Here is a 26551-nt window from a genome sequence, read left to right on the forward strand (position 1 = left end):
TCTGACCATTATTTTTAATGTTGTTATTTTGTATATGTAAACAAAAAGTGCAAATGAATTCTAATTATATTTGTTATTTGCTGGTTTTCGACATAAACCTTGGTGAATGGATTTTATTGTGTAGTATTAGTACTTTTTGAACAGGATTCTGTGATAACTGATCATTTTGGTCACTATAATCATGAAATGAAATTTTCAGGCCATTTCATCTCTAGTTAAGATACACTATAAAATCAACTATAATTGTGTGTTTTTATAGTATAATATGCAAAGTACAATTTTCTTTAAAAAAAATAATCTCTGATTCTGTTCTTTTCTCTGACATTTAAGGGTGACATATATAGGCCTACAAAAACTCTTTTAGGTCTAAAACAGTTTAGATAGTTGTTAATATGAGAGTTATGAGACATTATTTAAGAGATTTAAGTATTGTATTAGCCTACATGAGTAGCTCTCGGCCACTATATTTAAAAAAAAAAGTAGCTCTCAAATGAAAAAAGGTTGGAGACCCCTGCTCTATATGAAAAGACTGCTTCTTCACTGAGAGACAGACTGTCAAAGACAACGAAGATGGCTATCACTACGGACGCATGGACCTCGCTGACCACTGAGTCCTACATAACACTAACTTGTCATTACATTTCTGAATGGGAAATACATAGTGCAGTGTTGGAGACGCGCAGTTTCGACGAACGACATACCGCTACGAACATAGCCAACTACCTAAAAGGAGCTACAGAACAGTGGCTGTCAAGCTCGGAGAAAGTTATAGCATGTGTTCATGACAACGCTAATAACATGGTTCTCGCAAATCGAGGACTTTGGGAATCAGTGCCCTGCTTCGCACACACCCTGCAGCTAGCCATCAACGAAGGCTTCAGTGTTGCTTCTGTTAAAAGCGTGATAGCTGCCAGTAGCCGACTGGTGGCACATTTTCACCACAGCACCGTGGCTACAGCAGCACTTCGCCAGAAACAACAGCAGCAGAACGTACCCGAACACAAAGTGATCCAGTACTGTCGTACGCGGTGGAATTCTGTGTGCAATATGTTCGAACGTCTTTTGGAACAGAGATGGACTGTGTGCGCAGTTCTGTCAGATCGTAATACTACAAAACTTGCAGATGCGAAGACACTGGACTTGAAAGATGAGCACTGGCGGATAACGGAAGAACTGATACCTGTTCTCCAGTCTCTGAAGTGCGCCACAACAACAATGTGCAGTGAGACGCAAGTTTGCGTTTCAATGGTCTATCCAATTACACATAGCCTAATCACTAAACACCTAAACACACAGATCGGTGAGTCTCCAAGTGTTTCGGAATTCAAGACAGCAGTGGCAGAATCTCTGAAACGGCGCATAGTCACTGTTGCTGAGGATGCTGAGAAAGTTTCTCTACCTCTGATTGCAGCAACATTGGATCCAAGACACAAACATCTGAAGTTTCTTGACACAGAGCTTCGAGAGAGAGTAAACGAGAGTCTGAAACAGCTTTACGACAGCGTTACAGATTCTGTCACACCCATTCAAAATGACCCTCAGCCTGAACGAGCAGCAGCAACTACTGCGGTCGACACTCTTTTCGGTGAGGATTACGGTGCCGGCGCGAGTGATATTTGTTCGCGTGACACTGAAATAGAATGCTACTTCAGTGAGCCATGCATCTCTGTAAACCAGGACCCTCTACTGTGGTGGAAGGTAAATGAGAATCGGTTTACAAAGCTGAGCATCATTGCCCAGTGGTACTTAGCTGTTCCTGCGACATCTGTTCCAGCGGAGCGTTTTTTTTCCACCGCCGGACTAATTGTGAATAGACTCCGAACACGCCTTTCACCTGAGCACGTAGACCAACTTATTTTTTTGAACAATAATATGTAGGCTGTAGCTTTTTTAAGTTTCATCAGGCGTGGTAAAAAATAGGCCTATACAGGATGTTTTTTTTATTTTTTTTGTGTTTGTTTCAATAAATGATTCTGTAGCAGTCGTTTGTTACTTTGTTAAACTTGTTAAATGAAAATTAAGCTGTTCGTCTTTGTTGTTGTTTCATAAGAACAGTTGAAATATGCTGCTGAAGTAGCCTAACACTGAAGAGAATGTTTTATTTACGGTTGAATAAAGTAGCCTAAAAGTATCAAGTGTGTTCATTTTTATGATGACATTTCCTCTAAATTGTATTCAGATATCATATTCAGTCATGTGTTGTTCAGTAATTTATGTCAGTTTTACTCTGACTAAAGTGTAATGTTAGTCAATATAATGTAAAATAACATTTTGTTTTATCAGAAAGTGCTACTGTAATCCAAAATATTGCTTAAATATTAAATTGGTATCATTGTCTCCATGACTGACACACCCCGCCACCTACCCCGAATAAGCCACGCCCCCGAACAGGCCCCGCCCCCGAGTAATCGAGTACTCGTTTTTTGAGACCTATCAATGATCGAAATAAGAAATTTACAAAAATGCCCATCCCTAGTTTTAACTTCTGGTGAGAACAGATCAGAAAATTGTCATGCCTGTGTAAAAATGAACAAAGACTTCATAGCTGTACCTGAGGGTGGCGGTGGGCGCTGTGGAGGTGCAGGTCGGGCTGGTGGGGCATTGGGGCGTGGAGGAGGGGCGCGTTTTGGCTCTAGCCCTTGTGATGAAGGAGCTCCAGCTGGCTGACCATCAACCGGAGAACCTAAGCAAAGAAAAAAAAAAATCTCATCATCAAAAGCATCAAAACAACAGCCTGAGAGATTTAGCTCAGCCCACAGCACTGCAAACACATCGAAGCCTTGAGACACAGACACACTCTAAGAGCTCAAGAACCATTGAAGCACATCTGAAACAGCACTCTTTACCTGCCAGTTCCCTTCTAATGGTTGCTGGGCTTAATCCTCCTTTTCGCAGTGTAAAAACAAAGGAAAATTAATGTAGTGGAATTTTTGGTCTTCTGGAAGGGAATTTAATTATTAATATATATTTTTTGCTCTTTTACTTTCCTGATGCTTAATCAGGGTTCTACGCTAAGGTTTTTCCCAAGGAGCACATGTGCTCCTAAATGAAAAAATCTAGGAGCACACAAAGACATTTTGGAGCGCAGTGAAAAATGTTCAAGTAACAGAGTTTCCCTATCTGTCAGTCACTACAACGTAGGTCATGACTGACCAATAGGAATCTCGCTAGAGAGGCCAATCTACTTTGAGTGAAACTAAAACAAGCCAATACACATTGGCGTGCAATCATTTGCATCAGCTGCGCGCCCTCGTTAGCGCGGGTATAAACGAGCAACTGGTGCGATTGCACACTAGCTTTTTGCTTCGGAGCCAAGCACTTCGTATGCTGAACAGAGTGAATTTGAAAGCAAGCCTCTTCTGGATCTCTCCACTTTGGTGCGGGCGTGACGGCACAACAGCGCGAGCGGTCTTTTTCTCTTCTCTCTCTCTCTTCTTTGTTTGTTGTTTTAAAACTGAGCAAACAAAAAAGCTGTTTTCACGGCTGGTAAGGTGCGCGGTTAAAGCGCTCAACGGCCGTTTTTACGGCTGGTAAGGTGCGCGATTAAAGCGCTCAACGGCCGTTTTTACGGCTGGTAAGACCAGCGAGAGAGAATCGCGCACAGACAGGTGCACATTCCTGTCTGTGTTCGCTGTGACCGTTCCCCTGCGTGCTTCAGCACCAAGGAGAGCAGTCTCTAAAAGAGCTTACACAGATAGTTTGCGTCTTTTTCAAGATGACATTCTATCTGTGTGTTTCTGGATGCGGTCGTTACCTGGGGTCGCGGGATGGTCACGATCGCTGCCTTGTGTGTCTGGGCCTCGAACACGCACAGGCAGCGTTCGTGGATGAGTCATGTACCCATTGTGGGAAGATGACCATCTCGGAGCTGAGGTCGAGACTCACGTTCCTGCAAAGGGGCGGAGTCCCCGTGCCTGCACCTCGTTCCAACCCCCCTTCGCGGGTTGCTTCGGGCAGTGACACGGGTGACCTGAGGATTACAGTGAGCGCGCTTCCTTCGGGGAACCAACCCCCTAGGAACCCTCACTCCTCTCATGCTCCGCAACCAGTTGAGCTGCCAACGGAACGTTCTGGACCGTCCTCGAGATGTGTACCGGTCGTTTCGTTCGGCGCTCCCTGCGACGACCAGATGTCGATCGCTGCATCGGAGGGGGTGGGTCAGACCTCTCCGCGGACGACGGCTCGGAGCCGCTGCCTCCTTCAGGTGTGCCAGCGGTGCCCGTGTCGGACCCGGAGATGATGGCCATGCTTTCCCGGGCCGCCAACAGGATCGGGCTCGTGTGGAACCCTCCACCGTGTCCCGAGCCCTCGAGGTTGGACGATTGGTATCTCGGGGTGGCGCGCGCTGGTTCTCAGCAACCCACCCCAGTGCCTTTCTTCCCGGAGGTGCATGAGGAGCTCACAGGGACGTGGACGGCACCTTTTACTGCCAGAAACCGTCTCGGTGGATCCTCCTCCCTCACCACCCTTGATGGCGGGGCAGCTAAGGGATACACGCGTATCCCGCCAGTGGAACGGGCCGTTGCTATGCAACTGTGCCCTAACTCCACTTGGCGTGGAGAACCGTGTCTTCCTTCCCGGGCTTGTAAGTACTCGTCGGACCTGACCGGCAAGGCTTACAAGGCCTGTGGGGAAGCTGCCTCTGCCATGCACGCCATGGCGTTGTTGCAGGTTCATCAGGCCAAGGCACTGAAGGACCTGCACGAGGATGGTCATGATCCACAAGTTCTCCAAGAACTTCGTGCCGCAACTGACCTCGCGCTCCGTGCGACGAAGGTCACTGCGCGGTCAGTGGGTCGTGCGATGTCCACACTGGTGGTCCAGGAACGCCACCTCTGGCTGTGTCTGGCTGACATGCGGGAGACCGACAAGATCAGGTTCCTTAACTCCCCCGTGTCCCAGACCGGCCTCTTCGGCGACGCGGTCGAGAACTTCGCCCAGCAGTTCTCGGCTGTACAGAAGCAGACTGAGGCCATTAGACATCTTGCCGCGGCGGTCAGCTGCTGCCTCCACCCCACCGCCCGCGGCTCCTCGGTCTGCTCGTCGCCGTGGGCGTCCGCCTGCGTCTGCCCCTGCTCCCGCGCCGCAGCAGCAGCCTCCATCCAAGCGGCACCGTGGAGCCAGTCGCAGGCAGGGCGCCCCGCCCGTCCAGGCCCCCGCCAAGGGGGGCGGCAAAGCCAAAGGTAAGCGGTCCTAGGACGGGCGACCCAGAGGTGGAAGGGACTGCTCTCCAGGAGACGATGACTGCATCGCTCCCTCCCCCGGAAGAGGGCCGGGTGGAAAATCCTTTGTTTCGTTTTGTTTGTGTTCCGCCGCTGGCCTTAAAACCAGCGGTACCCAAATTTTCAATAAAAGAGCAGTTTCTATCATCTCTGGGTCCGAAGAGGGCCCGGAGAGTAGTGGGGGGTCAGAATCCTCACCACTCTCATCCGCCTCTTCTATCGCCAGCCGGCAGCTGCGTACGGTCCGAGAACGCCATCGAGCCGCCTCCCGCACCTCCTGCCCCGTGGAACCAGGTAAGTGCTGCACAGCACACTCAGACCCCGCTACGGGCCGCCTCCCAGAGAGAGCCTCCCGAGCTGCGTCCCTGTGTTCCACCTCGCTGCCCCACTCCGGGTACGCCTACGGTCCCTTTGGTCCCGCTTGTACGGTCTCTGCGAGCCTGGTTAGCGCTCCCCAGGCCGTCTCGCTGGCTCATTCGAACCATCAGGCTCGGCTATGCGATTCAGTTCGCCCGGCGTCCCCCCAAGTTTCGGGCCATCCACTCCACTACAGTGAGAGCAGCCGATGCCCATGTCTTGCGTGCGGAGATCGCAGTCCTACTGGCGAAGGATGGGATAGAGCCGGTCCCGGTTACGACCGATCTTGGATCTGCGAGTTTTGAATCGGAGCCTCCACAAGCTACCGTTCAAAATGCTCACGCAGAGACGCATTTTCGAATGTATCCGTCCCCAAGATTGGTTTGCAGCGATCGACCTGAAGGACGCGTACTTTCATGTCTCGATTCTTCCTCGACACAGGCCATTTCTGCGCTTTGCGTTCGAGGGTCGAGCATATCAGTACAAAGTCCTACCCTTTGGGCTGTCCCTGTCCCCCCGTGTCTTCACGAAAGTCACGGAGGGGGCCCTTGTTCCCATGAGAGAACAGGGCGTTCGCATCCTCAACTATCTCGACGACTGGCTCATACTAGCACACTCTCGAGATCAGCTATGCGAACACAGGGACCTAGTGCTCAGGCACCTCAGCCAGTTGGGTCTTCGGGTCAACTGGGAAAAGAGCAAACTCTCCCCTGTGCAGAGGATCTCTTTTCTCGGAATGGAGTTGGATTCGGTCGCCCAGACAGCGCGCCTCACAGAGCAGCGTGCTCAGTCAGTGCTGAACTGCTTGAACACGTTCAAGGGCAGGGCAGCGGTCCCACTGAAACTCTTTCAGAGGCTCCTGGGGCATATGGCAGCAGCATCAGCGGTAACCCCGCTCGGCCTGCTACATATGAGACCGCTTCAGCACTGGCTTCACGGCCGAGTCCCGAGATGGGCGTGGCGTCATGGCACTCACCGGGTGGCAATCACACCGGCGTGCCGCCAGACCTTCAGCCCGTGGTCAGACCCCTCGTTCCTGCGGGCAGGAGTCCCCTTGGAACAGGTGTCCAGGCATGCTGTGGTATTCACAGATGCCTCTGCCACCGGCTGGGGTGCCACGTACAACGGGCATGCAGTGTCAGGGGTGTGGACGGACCCTCAACTGCGTTGGCACATCAACTGCCTCGAGTTGCTAGCAGTACATCTCGCCCTGACCCGCTTGAAAAGACGGCTACAGGGCAGGGACGTGCTGGTCCGTACGGTCAACACTGCGACCGTTGCGTACATCAACCGACAAGGTGGTCTACGCTCCCGTCGCATGTCGCAACTCGCCCGCCATCTCCTCCTCTGGAGTCAGAAGCATCTGAGGTCGCTTCGAGCCATGTTTGTCCCCGGCTTGCTCAACCATGTGGCCGACGAGCTATCACGAGCTGTGCTCCCGGGAGAATGGCGACTCCACCCCCAGGCGGTTCAGCTGATCTGGAGAGAGTTCGGGGAGGCTCATGTAGACCTGTTTGCCTCCTCAGAGACCTCCCACTGCCAGCTGTTTTACTCCCTGACCGAGGGAACACTCGGCACGGACGCACTGGCACACAGCTGGCCCCGGGGCCTTCGCAAATATGCGTTTCCCCCAGTGAGCCTACTTGCGCAGACACTGTGCAAAGTCAGGGAGGACGAGGAGCAGGTCCTTCTGGTGGCTCCCTATTGGCCCACCCGGACTTGGTTCCCAGAACTCATGCTCCTTGTGACAGTCCCTCCCTGGCCCATTCCTCTGAGGAAGGACCTTCTGACTCAGAGACGGGGCACCCTATGGCACCCGCGTCCAGACCTCTGGAAACTCCATGTCTGGTCCCTGGACGGGACGCGGAGGTTTTAGGTGACTTACCCCCTGAGGTACTTAACACCATCACTTCAGCACGGGCGCCGTCCACGAGACGTGTTTACGCCCTGAAGTGGAACCTGTTCGTCAAGTGGTGTTCTTCTCGCCGAGAAGACCCCCGAAGATGTCCGATAGGGTCTGTGCTTTCCTTCTTGCAGCAGGGGTTGGAGCGTAGACTGTCTCCCTTCACCCTCAAAGTACATGCTGCCGCTATTTCAGCTTATCACGACCACATAGATGGCAAAGCAGTGGGAAAGCACGACCTGGTCGTCAGGTTTCTTAGGGGGGCGAGACGATTAAATCCTCCTCGACCCCCCTCCATACCCTCTTGGGATCTTTCCCTGTTTCTTCGAGCACTTCAGGATGTTCCCTTTGAGCCTCTGCAGTCAGTAGACTTAAAGCTTCTTTCCATGAAGACTTTGCTGCTGGTTGCACTGGCCTCTGTCAAGAGGGTAGGAGACCTGCACGCATTTTCGGTCGACGAATCGTGCCTAGAGTTCGGGCCGGGTGGCAGCCACGTGGTACTAAGACCCCGGCCTGGCTATGTGCCCAAGGTTCCTACCACTCCCTTCAAAGACCAGGTAGTGAACCTGCAAGCGCTGCCTTTGGAGGAGGCAGACCAAGCCCTGGCTTTGCTCTGTCCCGTTCGCGCTCTGCGTATGTACGTGGACAGAACTCAAAGCGTCAGGACCTCAGACCAGCTCTTTGTCTGTTACGGAGGCCAGCAGAAGGGAAAGGCTGTCTCCAAGCAGAGGATGGCCCACTGGATAGTGGATGCCATCGCCTTGGCTTACCAAGCACAAGGCGTGCCCTGCCCGCTCAGGTTGCATGCACACTCCACGAGAGGCGTTGCATCCTCCTGGGCGCTGGCACGTGGCTCCTCGCTAACAGATATCTGTAGAGCTGCGGGCTGGGCGACACCTAACACGTTCGCTAGATACTATAGCCTACGTGTAGAGCCGGTGTCCTCCCGTGTTCTCACCCTAGACGGGTAGAAGCACTGAGAGGTCTGGCTCTGTCGGCTTGCTGCACCCTACTGTGCACCCTTATTGCTCCAGAGTAAAACCTGTTGAGTCCTCCAAAACCCCTCGGCCCGGACTTGGCGGAGCGTCCGGCGCCAGGCCCTTATCCGCTGAATCCTTGAGAACCGGATCTGGGCTGGTTTCCATTTGTGTGACCCTACGGGGATCCCATATGTGTATATTCCACGGCTGCTCCTATCGGAAGCCCGTGTCTTTCCCTTGGGCTAAGTCACCCTTTATTTCATATGCAGTACAGCCTTCGGCTAGTCCATATGCATTTCCACATAACTCTTTGAAGAAGTGGCTTCCGCAGCGTTCCTTCCTAAACAGAAAGGGCACGCTTTCCCAGTGTTATCCAATATCTCACTGTATGGGTTATTACGGAACAACAGTGTCAGACTCACTCTGTGTAAGCCTCCGCCTATCGTCCTTCCAGGCAAGAAGGTGTAGAGGCTTGCACGGGGGCGCTGGATGGGGTGCAGCGGCTGTGGCGCTTTGGTAGGGATTCCTATTGGTCAGTCATGACCTACGTTGTAGTGACTGACCGATAGGGAACGTCTCGGTTACATATGGTAACCCTCGTTCCCTGAGGGAGGGAACGGAGACGTAGGTCCCGTCGCCACATCCGCTGCCGCCCGCCGGGGCGGCCAGCTTCTCAGGCTTGGCTCCTCAGCAAAAAACTAGTGTGCAATCGCACCAGCTGCTCGTTTATACCCGCGCTAACGAGGGCGCGCAGCTGATGCAAATGATTGCACGCCAATGTGTATTGGCTTGTTTTAGTTTCACTCGAAGTAGATTGGCCTCTCTAGCGAGATTCCTATTGGTCAGTCATGACCTACGTCTCCGTTCCCTCCCTCAGGGAACGAGGGTTACCATATGTAACCGAGACGTTAACAAACTGTGTATTATATATCTATATATATATATATATATATATATATTTTTTTTTATTTTATTTATAAACACAACGTGTGTGCTCCTCCTCTTTCTGTTCAACTATGGTGTGAAACCGTCGTTTTGATGCAGAAGTATAAATCACACTTTACAATCACTTTAGTAAAACAGAACAAGGGGAACGTGTTGCTCTCAGGAGGAGGAGAACATCGGCACACCTGAGAATTGCATCTTTCACTGCAGAGGCTTTTTCCACAACATGGAGGAGAAACTAGTTTAAATGAGTGCATTAGTATTTACTAGTATTAGTCGACTAAATCTAGACTAAAAATAAAACAATTCAGATGACTAAAATATAATGGGTTTAGTTCAATTGTAATGCATTCATTTAGAATTTCTCTAAAATGTCCAAACCCATATACTCCCGGAGAAAACATCTATTAACCTGTTAATATGAATGATTTTAAAGTTTGAACATGCAATACATATACAGATTTAACTACTGTGACTTTAAAAAATATCTTAAAATTAAATAAAACCACTTTTCCTAAAGTAGAATAGTCTTCTTTCAATGAATGTGCATTTTTTATAACTACTTGCATACATCATTCTTTATTATTTCAAGCAGCAGACATATTTATTTGTATGTATTAAATATAATGAATCCTTATTAAAGCTATTAACGAGCAGTGAATGCTTTTCTCTTTTTCTTTTGTTGCTTGATCAATATAAAGGACACAGACTGCATTAGGTTTATTACTTACAGTCACTTTAAGACATCGTATTATGTCCAATTACATGCGGATCCAATTGCACTGATCCATTCAGACATGAAAGAGAGCTAAATTCAATCCTCGCGCGCTGTGTGTGTGTGTGGCTGCATGCTTCGAGTCGGGTGTGCGCGCACAGAAAACAATGCGTCATCGTCACTCTCATTCAGATCTATATGGCTGCTCTACTCATTCTCCCAGACGTTTACATTTTTTAATATTTTATGAGACATGCAGCGCATGTGAACCCGTGTGCCGCTGGTAGATCAGCAAGTCCCTACTACAGGACACATATGCGCATCTACAAACGCAGGACATCAGTTCTGACTGGATCGCTTCCCAAATCGTCACTATCTAACATTTTTGTCTAGTTTTTATCCGTTGATGAAAATGTCAAAGAGATTTTCGTCATAGTTTTTGTCATTCAAAACTAGTTTTTATTTAGTTATCGTCTCGTTTTCGATTATGGTAGGTTGTAGTTACTTGCACATTGTGCCCGTAAATCATTTTTCCGGTTCGCATGTACCGATTTTTAGGGGCATATGCGAGCAAAATGGTTGCACTGTAGAGCCCTGTTAATATATATATGGTTTGTATATATATATATATATATATATATATATATATATATATTTTATGTTTTTGAAAAAAAAATCTATTTTTTCCCCCCAAAAAATAGTAAGTAGGCTACTAATTTATTTGAAAAAGAACTAATTTATTTGAAAAATAAAAATCTTACTGACCCCAAAATTCTGAACTGTGGTGTATAAATGAAATGTAGGAAAATGTATTAAAGGACAAAGCAAAAAAACCTTGATATAAATACATATGGGTTGGTCAATGTTGAGTAGAGTCAAATATTAGCACTACCCTGTGGTGGTCCAGCTGTGCGTGGGGGGGCTCTGCTAGGCCGGATGGGGGGCGCAGGCTCTCCATGGGTAGGAGAGGGGCAGGGGCTGCTGCGTGGGGATGGGTTTGGGGATGAGCCTAGATCCATGCCCGCTCCAAGCTGCAGGTGCTGGGGTAATATATCCTCAACCTCCTCGTCCACCTCACCTGTCAACACAGCAGTAAAAATGGAACTCCACACGATCCCGTATTTCCATAGGTTCATGTTGCATTTTGGAACAATGTAACCCAAAGAGATGCCATACCTTCCATTTCATACTCTTCTCCAATGTCAGAGTTTTCTCCCAGCAGAGTGGAGCTGGTGGACATTGGAATACTGCCGCAGATTCTCTCCACACTCATTTCTTCCTCTAGACTCTTTATCCAACCAGTACTCCTCAGACGGATGTCTATGGTCTTTCCATTCACCTGCATATGGACATAATGAGGGACGATTAGATTACCTGTCATTATTATGATACAGTATAATGCATTTCTGCATGTAAATGTTCTTTTTTTAATAATAAAAACTTATTGTACAGTAAAGTCACTTACAGTAGAGGCACTCAAAGACAGAGCTGCCAGTGCTGAGTATCCCTCCAAAAATGTCACCCACATTTTCTCTTCAACAAACCTGTTCAGGAAAAAAAAAAAGAAGTGTTCTAAAGTTTGGGGTCGGTAAGAATTTTTTGTTTCTTATGCTCACCAAGGTGGCATTTATTTAATCAAAAATAGTAAAAACAAAAAAATACTGAAAAATTATTAGAATTTAAAATAACTGTTTCTATATATTCTATTTCTATACATGTTAAAAATGTTATTTATTCCTGTGATGGCAAAGCTGAATTTTCAGCAGCCATTACTTCAGTGTCACATTATCCTTCAGAAATCAGAATAATCTGCTGATTTGTTGCTCAAGAAACATTTCTTATTATTATCAATTTTGAAAAAGGTTTGTTTTTTCAGCTAGTTCGCCCCCTAGTTCACCCAAAAATAAAACTTCTGTCATCATTTACTCACCCTCAAGTTTTTCCAAACCTGTATGAGTATCTTTTCTTCTGTTGAACACAAAATAAGATATTTTAAAGAATATCTCAATCGGACAGTTGATGGATCCCATTGAATTCCATCTTAGGAAAACTATGATAAATACTATGGAAGTCAATGGCTACCGTCAACTGTCTGGGCTGCGTTCCAGTCCAAAATTGTCATCCCCTTCACTCGCCAACTTCCCTCCGTCTCGTTCACTCGGATGTGCGTCGTTGCACGAGTGCTGGCGGAACGGGAACTCGTGCATAAGGTTTAAATGGAACGCCCTAAGCCCTTGATCACTTGTTATGGAGGTCGCCGTGGAGACCAGGTGTGGATAAATAAAGCGCTGCGAGTGCGAGCTGCTGATATGGCGTCAAAATTGAGGGAACGAGGGTCTGTTTAAACTTCCCCCGTCGACTTCACGAAGGCACTTTGAACGCACTTCAAAATGGCAGCAGTGATTACCCTGAGGGGAAGTGCTTAGGGAAGTTCGCAAGTGCGTGTCTTAGGGCTGGGCGATATGGAGCAAAAAATATATCTCGATATATTTTGCTATATCTCGATATACGATATATATCTCGATATCTTTACAGGAAAAATAACCCAACAAAAACTAATGCAAAAACAAATATGCCAAATACCACAGTCTTTTTTTTATTGGAGTGCAAAGAGGTAGGCAGTTAATGTAGTCCAAAGTGCTTCTGCGACATTTAAAAAAAAAATCCCTGTATACAAAAATAATAATTGTATACAAATTAATTGCTGTATACAAAAATAATTGCCACCTGTCCCGTTTTACCGGGATTGTCATCCTTTTTAATAACATGTGCCGGGAAATGTATCGTTTTCGAAAGGCTGTGTGAATGTTCAAACCATGGTTCAAACCGTGTAGCGTGTGCACGGCAGATAGGGAGAGAGCACCGTGTAGCGCGCGCACGCCAGAGAGGGACAGAGAGCGAGAGACTTTGCGTGTGTTTGCTAGTGTGCGTGTGTGCCTCAAGAAGTGCATGTAAGACAGCATTTAAGACGATCTTTTTAGACGAGTTCTGTAGCCTCCGGGCTAGTTGCGGGCGCCGCCATGTTGAATGAGACAACACGCGAGGGGAGGGGGAACAAAAGCAAGGAGGCGGGGGCGAGCACAGCGCAGAGAAGACAAAGCGGCAAAATCAGAATTAAATATAAACAATATATCGATATATACGATAAGTCAAAATACATATCGTGTTTAAAAAATATCTCGATATATTTTAAATATCGAGATATCGCCCACCCCTAGCGTGTCTAAAAGTGGACTGGAACGCAGCCCTAGTTGACGGTAGCCAACAGAAGTAAGAAAATCATACCGGTTTGGAACAACTTGAAGGTGAGTAAATGATGACAGAATTTTCATTTTTGGGTGAACTATCCCTTTAATATTTATGTGGATAAACTGAATTTTTAAAAGAACAGAATCTATTTGAAATAAAAATCCTTTGTTTTTAATCTTAACTGTCACTTTTCATCAAATCAATGAGGTTCTTGTCCTTAAAAAAAAAGAAAAAGAAAAATGGTAGTGTATAAATAAAGTTATATAATAATTAAATATAATTAGTGTATAAATAAAGTTATATAACAACCAAATATAATACTAATTAAATTATATATGCAAACAATTCTTACCTGATAAGAATAACCTCGCCAAAATTAGCAAACTTGTCCAACAGGTCGTCGATCAAAGCATCATCAAAGTAGTCATCAGGACCAGAAGAGCAGAGAGAGACGAGGATGGTTCCATCAGGTGGACCCTGCAGGGCGATCACATCCTTATACACCTGATGTCTGGCCTCTGGGTCCACCTCAAGTACGTCCATGTCTATGATGGCCACCACAGGCCTTTTGAGAGACTAATGTTAATGGCAATAGAACTGCGGTCCGTAACACACAAGCTTATGCGGTCCACAATGCGATTTAACTCTCCAATCCTGATCATTGTGGTAATAAGAACAAAGATAGACTTGAATTTTAATGTTTTAACAATTACTTACAATAAAAAAAACATTAATGGACAGCCTCCTGCTGTACCTCTGAGGCCCACTGGATGGCACTAAGAATGTTGTCAGTGTAAATCCTGAAAGTTGGCTTTCTGGCTTTAGTCTCTCTCACCTGTGATCAGAGGTTTTGAGCTCTGCTCTACCATAGTACTTGAGCTCTCCAGGGCTCCATGGGTACTGATCTTCCTCACTCACTGGGGCTCCTACTACATTCAACTCCAATTCTTCCGCTGTAACACACACACACACACACACACACAGGCAGATCTAATGAAAATTTAAACTTTGAGGGAAGCGTAAGCTGTTTTATACTGCATTTAAAATTTGGTTGTTGGTTAAGGATATATTTTTAATTAAATTATCACCAGTTTTATCAAAGTTCCACTTTCTTCTCTTCCACAGCACACGGTCAGTCCAGGCCGGTGTACGGCACTTCTCACTGGTGTCGTAGTCCTCCGAAAACAGGTCATATTTGTAAGTGGGGGCAAAATCCAGCTTCCCTTCAATAAAGCCTTTGAAAACCTGGAATATGAATAAAGTAATCAAAAAAATGTTCAGAAGTGTAAAAAAAAAAGTTTTGCAGATATAACCGTTTGCCTAAAATACCTGTCCAGCGTTCTTCTGCTCTACCAGTTGATCTCCACCAATCAGTGAATCCCAATTCTGCTGTCTGATCAGCTCCTTCACCTCTTCATTAGGAATATTTATTCGGTAGTTGAAATCTCCACACCAGAATACATAATCATGGGAGTAAAGGAGACGACCCTAAAACATATAAATAATATATTAATAGTAAATTAGTATGTATTTAAATATTAATACTACTACAACTAATTAGTGCTGTCAATCGATTAAAAAATGAATTCATTATTTGTAAATTTTTCTGTAATTAATCGCACCTATCATTTAAAGTTTTTAATATATTTTTATATTGTAATAATTTCACATTTAATCTCCAAATGAATGTAGAAACAACATAAAGACATAGTATATTTTAAATATTTGATCTAACAGATAGGAAATATCCAGAAATTATATAAAGTTTTCAAACACTTCCCAATCTTCACTGCATAATTTATAAATTAAATATAAATACATTTTTATTAAAGCTACAAAAGTTATTCAATTGAAAGTAGTGAGGGATTTTCTATTATTCTTTTGTTCTTTGATTAACATGATAGACAGCAGTAGGTTTATGAGGCTACTCTCACTTTAAAACCTGACGCATCACGCACATGGGATGAATCTGACACATCCATTGTCACAATCCTTTATGTTAATTTAATACTTCATTCAACTAATTTAAGCCTATGCTTACGAGGATACTCAAAAAAACAGGCATTTTGGCATAATTTTGTGTTGTTTTTTCAAAAGTGAAGGAGACCTGCGAACTGTCTGAAGCAGCTTTCTGTGCGCGTGAGTTGAGCGTGAATCTCCCCACAAAGGAGATTCACAGACAGGACGCCAGTACCGCACTTAGTTCTCTTTTTTGTTTTGCCGTGCTGGAATGCTTAAAAGCATTTGCATGAATAAGAGTGTGATCACATAATGTAATGCAAGCCAAAGGATGACGAAAAAACGGATGCTGATTTGATTGCATTAAATATTTTTAACGTGTTAAACTGGAAAAATTAATCTCATGTGTTAGTGTGTGAACTTTTACACCCCAACTACTATTATTATTATTAAAAAAGAAGATTAAGGTGATCATAACCTGAACAGAAGTAACACAATTTTACATCATAGATGATTACCATAGGGAAGGTCAGTTTGCGTGCAATTTCATTGTAGTCATCGTTCCTCTCTTTGACCTGTGACTGGCCAGCAGCAAAATGTGAGCACACGAAGCAGATGCTAGTTGTGTGGAAGAGCATGCGAATAGCCACACCTCCTTTATTACCAGTGGCCCCGCCCATGCCAGTCTTCACTGTATCAACAGCAACGTCCCTATTATAGAACAGCAACACATAATATGAGAACAGTGAAGTCATTTAAATCCTCTTAAATACTTGAAATGGTCATACAAATTGGCAAGCCAATAAATATACCTGATGAACGGTGCATGCTGAGGGCGTATGAAGACGAACAGACACACACCCACCAGCTGCTCTGAGGCCAGCAGCACGTATCTTTGATCTCGTGAGATGTTCTTCTGCAGTTCTGTAGCCCACAGCTTCTGATTAGTGGTGCTGCCAGGGAAGAAAGAAAAGTGAAACAGTTCTCACAGGAACGAGAGCATGACGATATCACAAAGAAATAATTAACTTTAAATGCCGATTGAAACAAATGGTTACTGTGTAGCGCATTCCAACCACTGACCACAGGAAATGTTGTTTCCACTTATTATGCAAGTACAATCAGTGAACTTTGAAATCTCTAACGTCAGGTAAGTTCTTACCTAGCGCTGACAATATTGCCAGCATTCAGCTCCACCATTTCCTCAAAGCCGATAGCAAAGATGTCCACGGGGTTGGATTTGCTATCTGCATGACAAAACAGTCTGTGACCATGATATAAGAAGCCACTATATTATTTTCACTAGTTTCATAAGTCGTCTAACTGACAGATAAAGAAGGACCTATTATGCTTTTTTACATTTTCAACTTTTTGTAGTGTGTTATGTTGCTGTTTGAGCATGAAAAAGGTCTGCAAAGTTACAAAGCACTAATAAAACCGATTTCTGGGGGCCCCAAAAGAGCGTGGGCCCTTAGAATCGTCCTAACCCCCCAAACCCCCCCCCCCTTAGCGGCGCCCCCTGACTACAATAGTTACTCTCTATATCAGTGAGCACTGTTTCTGAACTCCCTGAAATGCCTTGATTGTAGTCAAGGCATATGCAAAAAATGGGGTGACGCCTGGTTGAGTTGTCTTTATAGTGTGTTGTCGCCATATCCAAGAGATACTATTTTTTCCACACTAGATCTAATGCGTTTATGGTAAGGGCCGTGAAATTTCCAAAAGCTGAGCAAAAACAGTTGACCAATCACAACACACTGATTCAGCCAACCAATCAGAGCACATTGCGCTTTTCCGAAGGAGGGGCTTCATAGAGACAGGAACTAAACAGAGCATTACTGACAGACTGGGAAGAGAGGTGCTGTAACAATGCAAAATATGTAGTAGACCCCAAATACAAGACTTTGTAAAAGGGCATAATAGGTCCTCTCTAAATACACAGCAACCTCATTTCCCTTTGAAGTATCATTTGCATTGACTTTGCATCAACACATACCCTGGAATTCTGGATGTCCGGCCTTCTTAGGAGCATCCAGCAACCAATCATTAATTGTGTGGTTACGATACGCAATGCTGCGGAATTGCTTGCCCCCGTTCACGTTCCATGTACCCACACACACTCTGATCTTCTTGGGTCGTGTGTACTTGTAGTAGTTCTGACACATGCCCAGAAGCACTCTGGGAGATGCTAAAAACAGTAAAGGAGACAGATTCTAATCAAAACCTTCATCAAAACGATTAATGAGTACTACAGTTGGATATGAAATAATATCTTAGACATGGAACTAATGGCCAGAACACACAAAAGAAAATATTACATATGACATTGACCAAACCACTATGAGACAGATTAAATTCTGTCCTTTAAAGTTGGACAAAATGATATATTGTATTTAAAACAAGACTACACAGAAAATTAAAAGGATGATAAAAAGATAAAAACACGCAGTACAATGTCAGAGACGCCAAAATAAACACAGAGTTTATGACACATGGAAACATAAACAGTTATGGATTTATGGCTGGTCTGTGTATACTGTACCTGACTGTAAAATGGGCTCAGAGACTTAAATCGTAAGCATTAAGAAGGAGAAAAAGAAAAAGAAAGGGAGAGGGGGAAAAGACAGGTTAACAGTTAGCCGTTAGACAGATAACAGCATTAGTCCTCTTGTTCAGAGCTAATCTCACACCCAAAGCAGACGGGAGCCGCAGATTAGCACGCTAGCATGAGGAAACTCATTCAGATCCAAATTCACACGACGAAATCAGTCCACTACAGCAGACGGATCCCATAAACCATGACCACTAACACAAAAAAATGGTGCAGAGCATGTTTGAATGTAACCAACTGTACCTAAAACAGTAAAGTCTAATAAGCATTTACCAGGTATTTTAAATATTGAATATATTTATATAGTTAATTATATAATATAAGTATATTCATAATATCAAATTTATAATATATATATATATATATATATATATATATATATATATATATATATATGTATATATTAATTAAAAAAATCTATTTGTCAATCCTAAAAAAAAATAAGTAAAATTGTCATAAAATACAAAATAACAACATATTATAGAACAATAAACACTTGATAAATGTAATAAATGTCCATAATTATTAACTAATAATGGTACTTATGTTCACTTCATGGGGATTTTTTATCCCCATATTCAAAAAATCTCTCAAAAAATAAATTTTTTGTCATTTTCACAGGCATTTTCCCCCCAGAGCCCTCGTTTATTTCTGACTCTAGAGTGTGGCGTTGTAAATCGTACCATACAGGCTGCTGGTTGTGAGAAGGGCTCGTGCTTTATCTGCCAAGTCACTGTTGAGGGTGCTGCCCAGTCTCAGGATGTCAATGGCTTCCTGTTTAGAGCTGTCAAAGAAGTTGTTCTGAATGGTTCTGGTGACTGAGCGAGCGCCATCTTTTAGCTTTCCACCCTACAGGGAAAAAACAAATAAACTAAATAGTTAATATAAAACAAGTAAGGGCTGGAACAACAAAACAAAAAAAAACTAAACAAAAACAGAACAGAACAAAACAAAAAACAGAACAAAACAAAAAACGAACATCAGAGCAATACTTATACAGGGTTCCAGGTTGCGGCTAAATGGTCGCATTTTGCAACTTTTTCCTGCTGGTGTGATAAAATTTTGTTAGAGTTGCAGCACGTTTCACCAACTGATAAGAGCTGCCATTTCTGTTGCATATGAAAAACAAATGGCAAATGAAAGCGTAAAGATTTTCTGTTTGAGCTGCGGAGCGTGTAAAATTTATCAGCTCGGTCCAATATTAGACAGCGCAGCACAAGCTCAGAACAAGTTTATTTGCGGGCCGAATTGAATTCGCCGCAGCATTAATAGCATCGCAGCGAGATCTAGTGGGAAGCATTCAAATTTGGTGCATAATTCTCTTGTTATAAACCATATCAGATCAAACAACACTGACACCAGGAGAAGCATTGTGCCATGAACGAACAAGTTAAAGAAGGCTTTTCAGTCCACAAATCACCAGCATTCACCATGGATTTAATGTACTAACGCTAACTGTAACCATGGTATTGTGGCAGAAACAGTCAAATGTTTTTAAACTATTCATTTCAGTGTTCGTACAACCATTTGAGAGTGAAATTCAAGCACTTTTTTCAAGAACTTTCAAGTGCTTCACACTTAGTCCAGCAAAGCTCAACAAATTATCCAATTAAATGTTATTTTTAATGTGATGACCAAAAATAAAAAATATTAAAATTTTAGCATTATCTCAACTCAAGTAACGCTTTACTGTCAAATGTGCATTTCCAAGAAATAAGCATGCAATATTAGTTACTGCACTTATTAATGCAAAATAATAATAATTTTATGATTAAATTATCTTCATACATCATCTGTAGAACTTGGTGGCACCGGTGCAACTGCTCTCAAATGTTAGACTGGACTGGAGCCATGCTATATAAAAAACATTCTGTGATTAGCTAGATAAAGCCTGAGGTTTAAGGCCTAGCTGGGAGAGGTTTACAGGCTTTTATGGTTTACGGTCTATAAAGAGGCCCAATTAAAGTTGACAGCACTGCCAGCTTTAGTAATCTCTCTCTATTAACACAACAGAACCGACACAAAACAAAACAGAGCAGACCAGATAAATACAGCATCACAACTTAAATCGACATAACTGGCTACAGTTAACTTACCGAACAGGAAGAGGAACAGCCATAGGAAAGCAAGAAAAAACAGCAGACACATGAGTTAAGACAACCTTAACTTAGCCAAATCGAGACAAGTCGAGAGTTCTCCGGCCCCTTATTTTGCCTCAGTTTCATGAACTGGCCCCAATTCCAAATTTATTGAAAAGCCTTGGTGTAGAGTTACATTCAAGGTATTTTAAGGCATGATTAAAAAAAATTCAAGGTAAAAATGTTTAAATATATCATGTTGGTAATCAAAGATGAGTTTTAAGGGATACAATTATTGACTACACCCTTAAGGGGCGAAGATCACACAAAAACGACCATTTTCAGCTCTCCGTTGCCTTTTGTGCTGCATTCTTTGCATGTGTGTTACAAGCTGACACGCACCTTAGCCTTGCCATCCAGAGCGCCAGTGCCTGCGTAGATTTTGCTGACGGAGTCTCCATTGGTGGACCACATAGAGCGGAAGACCTCCTGAAATCGAGCCACCAGCTGTGGCTTCTCCGTCAGACCCATGTCTTCCAACTGTTTTGGAAGCATCTGAAAGAGACATATTATATTATATAATATAATATAATAAATGAAAGAAGGAAAAGAAAAATGTAAAAACAACTGTAACTGAGTTACAAATATACCTCAAGTGCAATGAAGGCCTGGACACTGTTTGTTCGGTCCAAGCAGTCCAGACAATTGGAACGAATGGTTCCAGTTTGACATCTGTGGTGAACACAATTGTGGTAGACAATTTATTCAGTTATTTTTGGTTATCACCTTAGCCAATTACTTTGTAGACCCTGAATCTCGAGAGCGTTTTTTTAGTTACTTGAATATTGTGTAAATAAATGTTTAAATCAAAAATGTAAGTAATTTTGTCATTTAAATTTAATTAATATTAATTGTATTATATTCCCATTTTTTTTGGTCAGCCAAACCATGTTGACAAAACATTTACTTGAAGTTCTCCCTGAGATTTTAAGTTAATATTTCAGTAATTCAACAACACATTGGCAGCACATTTTTTACAGTTCTTTGATGTCAGTTAATGGTCACACAACAAGCAGGAAATTAAATAAAATATTTCATATTATTTATGTTTTACTTCGATTTTGTTGTTTTAAATTATTTTTGATTTATTAGCATTATTATTAGCATTACATCAACTCACAAAAACCCCTGTATTTTCCTCAAGAAGCTGTTTGTGAAACCCTATATTATAGAATTTATTATACCATATTACAAAGAAACTGTAATACATATATGGATGCATATATGGATAGATAAAAATGTCACTTTATTTCTGCTTTAAAGACCCCAGTGGCTGAAAGAACAAAAATATATCCCGCACTTGTTCTTTCAAGTAGTAAACACAACAACAAATTAAATAAACAACCTATTCTTCCACAACCAGCAGTGTTGGGGCGGTATATAACTTCACCTCTGAATGCCGGCCTCCCCTGAGTAGTAGAAGAAACCACATTCCTCCAGAAACTTGCTGATCTGAGGTTTCAGGTTAGTGTTGAGCTTGTCAGTTTTCCCACCTTTAACCATCTGATGATAGTCAAAGTTCAACATTCTCACAGCATTTGCATGCTCCGAAGCACTCAGGTGACTCTGTGGACGAAGACAAAGAAGGCAGAAACAACCACGATGGATTAGTCTTACTTTAGAGTATTGAAATACATCGGAAAGAAAGTACTGTAGCCCGCCAAACCGGATTATTTCCACACACACAAAAAAAAAAAAATCACCTGGAATGCTTTACTGAGCATGTGTTCCCCCTCCTTCATACCCAGCAGGTTGATGATCACCTGTTTGCCATACAGCCTCCTCAGAGCGCTAAAGTGTCTGGACAGGAAACATCACAAAGGGTTAATACACATTCATACACATTAATCATATTGAAGCGGAATAAATAACAAATGTTTATCTGCTACAGCAATCCAATGCTTCTAGAAAAATCAAAGGTGATTTGTAAAACAAATGAAAATACGGAAACAAGTGATTAATAGTTAATGACGGAGGGTGAGAAATGAAAGCCTCACGACAGTGTTGCCTGCATCTACTTCCTCTCATCACGACCTGACTCAGCACTCAAGGGAACAGAGCAGTGACTCATGATGAATAAAGAATGTCCATCATGCTCAGCGTGAGGAGCCAGGGCTGGATAAGAATAAATCCTCCCACATGTTCAGGATAAGATTTGATCATTTTAATCAATCTAATCCTTCATTTAAAAAAATCATACGAAAAGATTGTATTGATGAAGAGGGAGGACATCTTAAATGACCCTGACGAGGTCATCCAATGTAACAAATGCTTTAAAACTGGCTCACAAATGCTGATCTTTTTTAGACTTTCCATTTGATAAAAAATAAGATTTTATAACAAATGTGGCATTTTTAAATCAATGATTTGTTTTGAAAATACTTAAATATTGTGTAGATAAGTGTTTCAATTAAATATCAATTATTTATTTATTTAAATGTAATTAATTGTAATTTTTAATTGTAATTAATTGTAATTAATTGTAATTTATTTATTTAAATGTAATTAATTGTGATTCTTATTGGCAATTAATCTATTATATTATATTATAATACAGAGCTATTGTAAAATTTGGTTTAAATTTGAGTAATTGTTTATTATTATTTAGCTTTAATTCCTTTTTATTTCAGTATAGTTTTAATCATTTTAGTACTCCATTTCCTAACTTTGATAAAAGCTTTTTTGCTTAAAGGCAGGGTAGGTAAGTCTGAGAAACTAGCAGAAAACTGCTGGATTTTGAAAGTATCCAACAGAGAAACTCCCACTCTCTTCTTTCTGAGCTCATTCCAAAGCCACGCCCCAAAAATACATGAACGCGTGATGCCGACCGCTCACCTGGAGGACGAGTTTACCAGTGCGGAGCGGAGAGGAGCGCAGTGCGATTGAGTGACATCATGTCATAATCATAGGTAATAAAATACCTTTTTGACTGCTCTTTCTCTGCCATAATTGTGAGACTTCGTGGCTTGCGGTTGGTACGCGCCTCTCCTCTTCCGAAATGAGCCAGTCAACTGAGTGCGCGCATGTGGGCAGCTCCTGTTGTAGCAGGGCTGGTAGCCATAGCAACGAGGGAGAGTGACAGTCGCCCAGTCAATCAGAGCACTCGGTCCGAATGGAATAATGAGCTGTGTTTATTGCAGCCCTGAGAGGACTACAGACACTCTATTTTTATAAACTCCTTTTCAGAGTACTTACATTTTAGATATGTATTGGTATATAAAGACAGTTTAAACTAATTTGGCAAAAAGTGTTTTAGAAACAAATTACCTACCCTGCCTTTAAGTTTTATAAGTTTAAGATTTTCATGTAATATATATATATATATATATATATATTTTTTTTTTTTTAGCTTAATTTTAGTTAATTACAATTTTATATTTTAATATATTTTTTTTTATATATTTTAATTTGTTAAAATATTTTTCATAAAACACTGAATATGTATTAAATATACAAATAATAACTTATTATTTATAATTTTATAAACTTATTACTTATACATTTTTTAAAAGAAAAAACCTATGTACTTATTGTACACTTTTGCTGCTATTGAGGTGGGATATGGGTACTTCTAGGGTCCGGTATCATGGTATGGTTAGGTTTTGGGGTGGGTTAATGGGTTAACAGATGTAATTATGCAGGTATTTTAACAACAAGTACAACAACAAAAAAAACATGCATAAGTGCATTTTATTAAATTATTAATTTACTGTAAATGTTAAGTACACAGTAGTTACTTAATCTAATGTGCATTATTTTTTAGATATGATTTTTATGGTCAAAGTGTTATTTTACAGTTGGTTTTGTTTTATAGAATGGGTTTCGAGATGTTTATATAGGACGAGTAAGGGGCTTGACATCTTTATGCTTGCATTCAGCATTTCATGCTATCAATGCTGATGCCATGAGCGGTTTGCATTTATGAGCACGCAATCGGTCTAGTTAAAAAAGTTCGACTTTTAAATTGCGCTTTGAGACCCCCTGTAGCACTTCATTCAGCTGTCATGTGTGTAAACGCTGCCTAAGAAAGTAAAGAAACCATTCTGATCGGGGTCTGGTAGACCCTAATTGCACATCGACTAGTTAAAAATACATCCTTAGGCATGACTGAACATTCCCATCCAAACTGTGGTAAAAAACAGGAATGATTGAAGCAGGGCCTGGACTTTGCAAATGTCTGTTTCATCACGCACTAATGTTTGGGCTTGAGCCAGAACAGCTGGAGACTGGCGGATGCAGCACCAGAAAGCAGCGGAATCTCAATTACCTCTCAAAAGCAGGTGCGTTTGCTTCAAAACCTCGGGACAGCTTAACACGGTGGGATCCCACCTTTGTGGAAAAAGAAAGAAAACACAAAAACGGAAGAACTGTGAATGGTTTCATATATTTGGTGCAAGAGGAAATTAAGGTGGCAGAGGGAAGGAAGATGAGAGAGACAGCGAGAAAAAGACAACACAGGCCTGTCCCGCCTGCTGAGTAGAGCTGCATTTGAAGATATGAAAAACATTTATTGCAGAACACAGTGGAGCCATTAGTTATGATTTCATAAGCTCACTGAAGATCTATCAGAGATACCGATCATACCAGGAAATGCATTCATTTTACAACCTGCCTAGACAGTCATGAATCTAGCTCTAGATAGACGTTTGAGCTTCTAATGTTGGCTAGTTTCAGTTATGACTAGTGGCAGGAAGCCCCTTTCTAATAATGGTTTCCTATCTAAATGACATTTGACCAACTGCTCTCACATCTTTTAGCATAATGCATTACGTTCACACCTACAACCATAACAGGTAAGCAATACAGAGGACTTTTCCATCTCTAGGCTATGGCTGGCTTCTCATTTGTGGCATTCTCATATAAGGTTACAACTTTGAATACAAAGGGTTCCTCTTCCTGCTATTTGATTGGTTCATGGTGTCTTCTAACTAGGGTGACTGAAATACTGTCCTTTCATTGTTTGAATTTTATGCCTTTTGTATGCCTAATTTATTTGGAAAAAAATTAAAACATTTTAAACAAAAATCCAATTAACAAAGTTAACTTAAAGCTAAAACAAGCACAATGTGCACAAGCACAACGGACAATGTGTCCCTATCACATTAAACAGTATTATTTTAGCATTATTTATATACTATCATATTATGTATTGATATTTTGAATTAGCTTTTATTTTAATAATATTAATATTTAGTTTTCATTTGAATTTTAAGTTTTAGTAATTTTTCCTATTTTTGTTTTTTTATCTTTAATTTATTTTATTTCAGTTGAGTATTTCTAGTTTTAGTATTTCAACTTAACATTTCTAATATTTCTTTGAAAAGTTTTTCATCTCATATTTATATTAGATTTTTTCAGCTATATTCTAATTATGAAAATTATTTAATAGTTTAAGTTTTTAGTTAATAACACTGAACATTTTTTATTAATGTATAAAATAAATAAAATAGTATTTTTTTCCCATTAAGATGTAAGAGATGGTCCCTGTTTCACCTCCGACAAGAGGTCCTTATAGGCTGAAGACCCCTGGTTAAGAGCTGGTGTGGGACATTTATGCTTTAGATTCAGTCAGTCCCACCCAATTCTGTGTGTTGCCTCTGCAGGTCCCTGCCATTAATATTTCATACATTCGGAATGGCAGCAGAGATGAGCTCACATTACCCTGAGCTTTCTGGGAGAAAAGAAAAAAGTATCATGTGGCGATACTACTTCCATTATTTTGCTCTTAGGTTTGCAGACAGTGAAGATAATGGACTCCCTTAACCAACACCACCATGGCCTGAAATGACACAAAACACCTGTCATCCAGGTTCTGTGCAAAGCTTTGAAAAAACAGCTCAAGAAGGGTCACCTCAACAGTTTCCCACTAAAAGCAGAGATGATAACATCTATGCAATGTCAGAGGAAAGACACAGGCATTTCTTGACCTGCTTCTTGGCATCTTAAATTGATTTCGCAAGAAGGCAATACATTTATCCGAATCTGGCTCCTTTCCAAAATGAATCTCGGTTTAGGTGCAACTTTCACCGACTGACATTGCACAAACTCTTTGCAGTAAAGAACAGATCATCCACCAGACAGAACTAAACCTTCAATATACCAGCTGCTGGTTCCCATGTAGTCCTTTTGGCTCTCGACTTTGATTCAGCTGCAACAAAATCCCCTGAAACGAGTGTTTCTGATAATATGAATAAAGGGGGTCAGCACTGGTGTGGTGTGATGAAGTGGAAACACAAGAAAATAAGTTTGTTAAGATGACTCAGCGGGGGCTTGGAACTCCTAAAAGCTCAGTGCGGTAGAGCCCAATGCAAATATTGTGCAAGCATGCGTCATATTGATTCAAAGCTTTATTAAACCTGAATTCCTGGCTGCTCCCAGAACAGAGGTATTGACCCTCGGATTTGAATGAAGGAGGATACTTTGTCGTCAAGGAAAATAACCTGTAGGGAACACATAATTAGAAAAAAACAAT

General features: G+C 42.3%; 1 protein-coding gene across 13 annotated transcripts in view; it reads right to left on the minus strand.

Moving 5' to 3' along the window:
* The window catches only part of synj1 (synaptojanin 1), a 41701-nt gene that overhangs the window by 11716 nt on the left and 3434 nt on the right, over positions 1 to 26551 (minus strand). For 4 of the 13 annotated variants that reach the window (XM_077242634.1, XM_077242630.1, XM_077242628.1 and 1 more), the window contains exons 6-26: positions 26436 to 26519; positions 26180 to 26257; positions 24347 to 24408; positions 21783 to 21879; positions 21470 to 21645; positions 20670 to 20751; positions 20422 to 20574; positions 18625 to 18790; positions 17327 to 17518; positions 16493 to 16577; positions 16143 to 16283; positions 15849 to 16041; positions 14701 to 14859; positions 14460 to 14616; positions 14207 to 14324; positions 13724 to 13936; positions 11588 to 11666; positions 11299 to 11461; positions 11015 to 11200; positions 2847 to 2885; positions 2552 to 2683 (exon numbers count right to left, since the gene is read on the minus strand). In XM_077242634.1, coding sequence (XP_077098749.1) covers positions 2552 to 2683; positions 2847 to 2885; positions 11015 to 11200; positions 11299 to 11461; positions 11588 to 11666; positions 13724 to 13936; positions 14207 to 14324; positions 14460 to 14616; positions 14701 to 14859; positions 15849 to 16041; positions 16143 to 16283; positions 16493 to 16577; positions 17327 to 17518; positions 18625 to 18790; positions 20422 to 20574; positions 20670 to 20751; positions 21470 to 21645; positions 21783 to 21879; positions 24347 to 24408; positions 26180 to 26257; positions 26436 to 26519 — 2755 coding nt within the window. The remainder of the gene's footprint in view (positions 1 to 2551; positions 2684 to 2846; positions 2886 to 11014; positions 11201 to 11298; positions 11462 to 11587; positions 11667 to 13723; positions 13937 to 14206; positions 14325 to 14459; positions 14617 to 14700; positions 14860 to 15848; positions 16042 to 16142; positions 16284 to 16492; positions 16578 to 17326; positions 17519 to 18624; positions 18791 to 20421; positions 20575 to 20669; positions 20752 to 21469; positions 21646 to 21782; positions 21880 to 24346; positions 24409 to 26179; positions 26258 to 26435; positions 26520 to 26551) is intronic. The other 9 variants (XM_077242636.1, XM_077242635.1, XM_077242631.1 and 6 more) reach the window with 5 other exon arrangements.

The sequence above is a fragment of the Siphateles boraxobius genome, unplaced genomic scaffold, assembly GCF_051911475.1.
Source record: "Siphateles boraxobius isolate OS27281-9 unplaced genomic scaffold, OSU_SipBor_1 25, whole genome shotgun sequence".
Classification (NCBI taxonomy): Eukaryota; Metazoa; Chordata; class Actinopteri; order Cypriniformes; family Leuciscidae; genus Siphateles; species Siphateles boraxobius.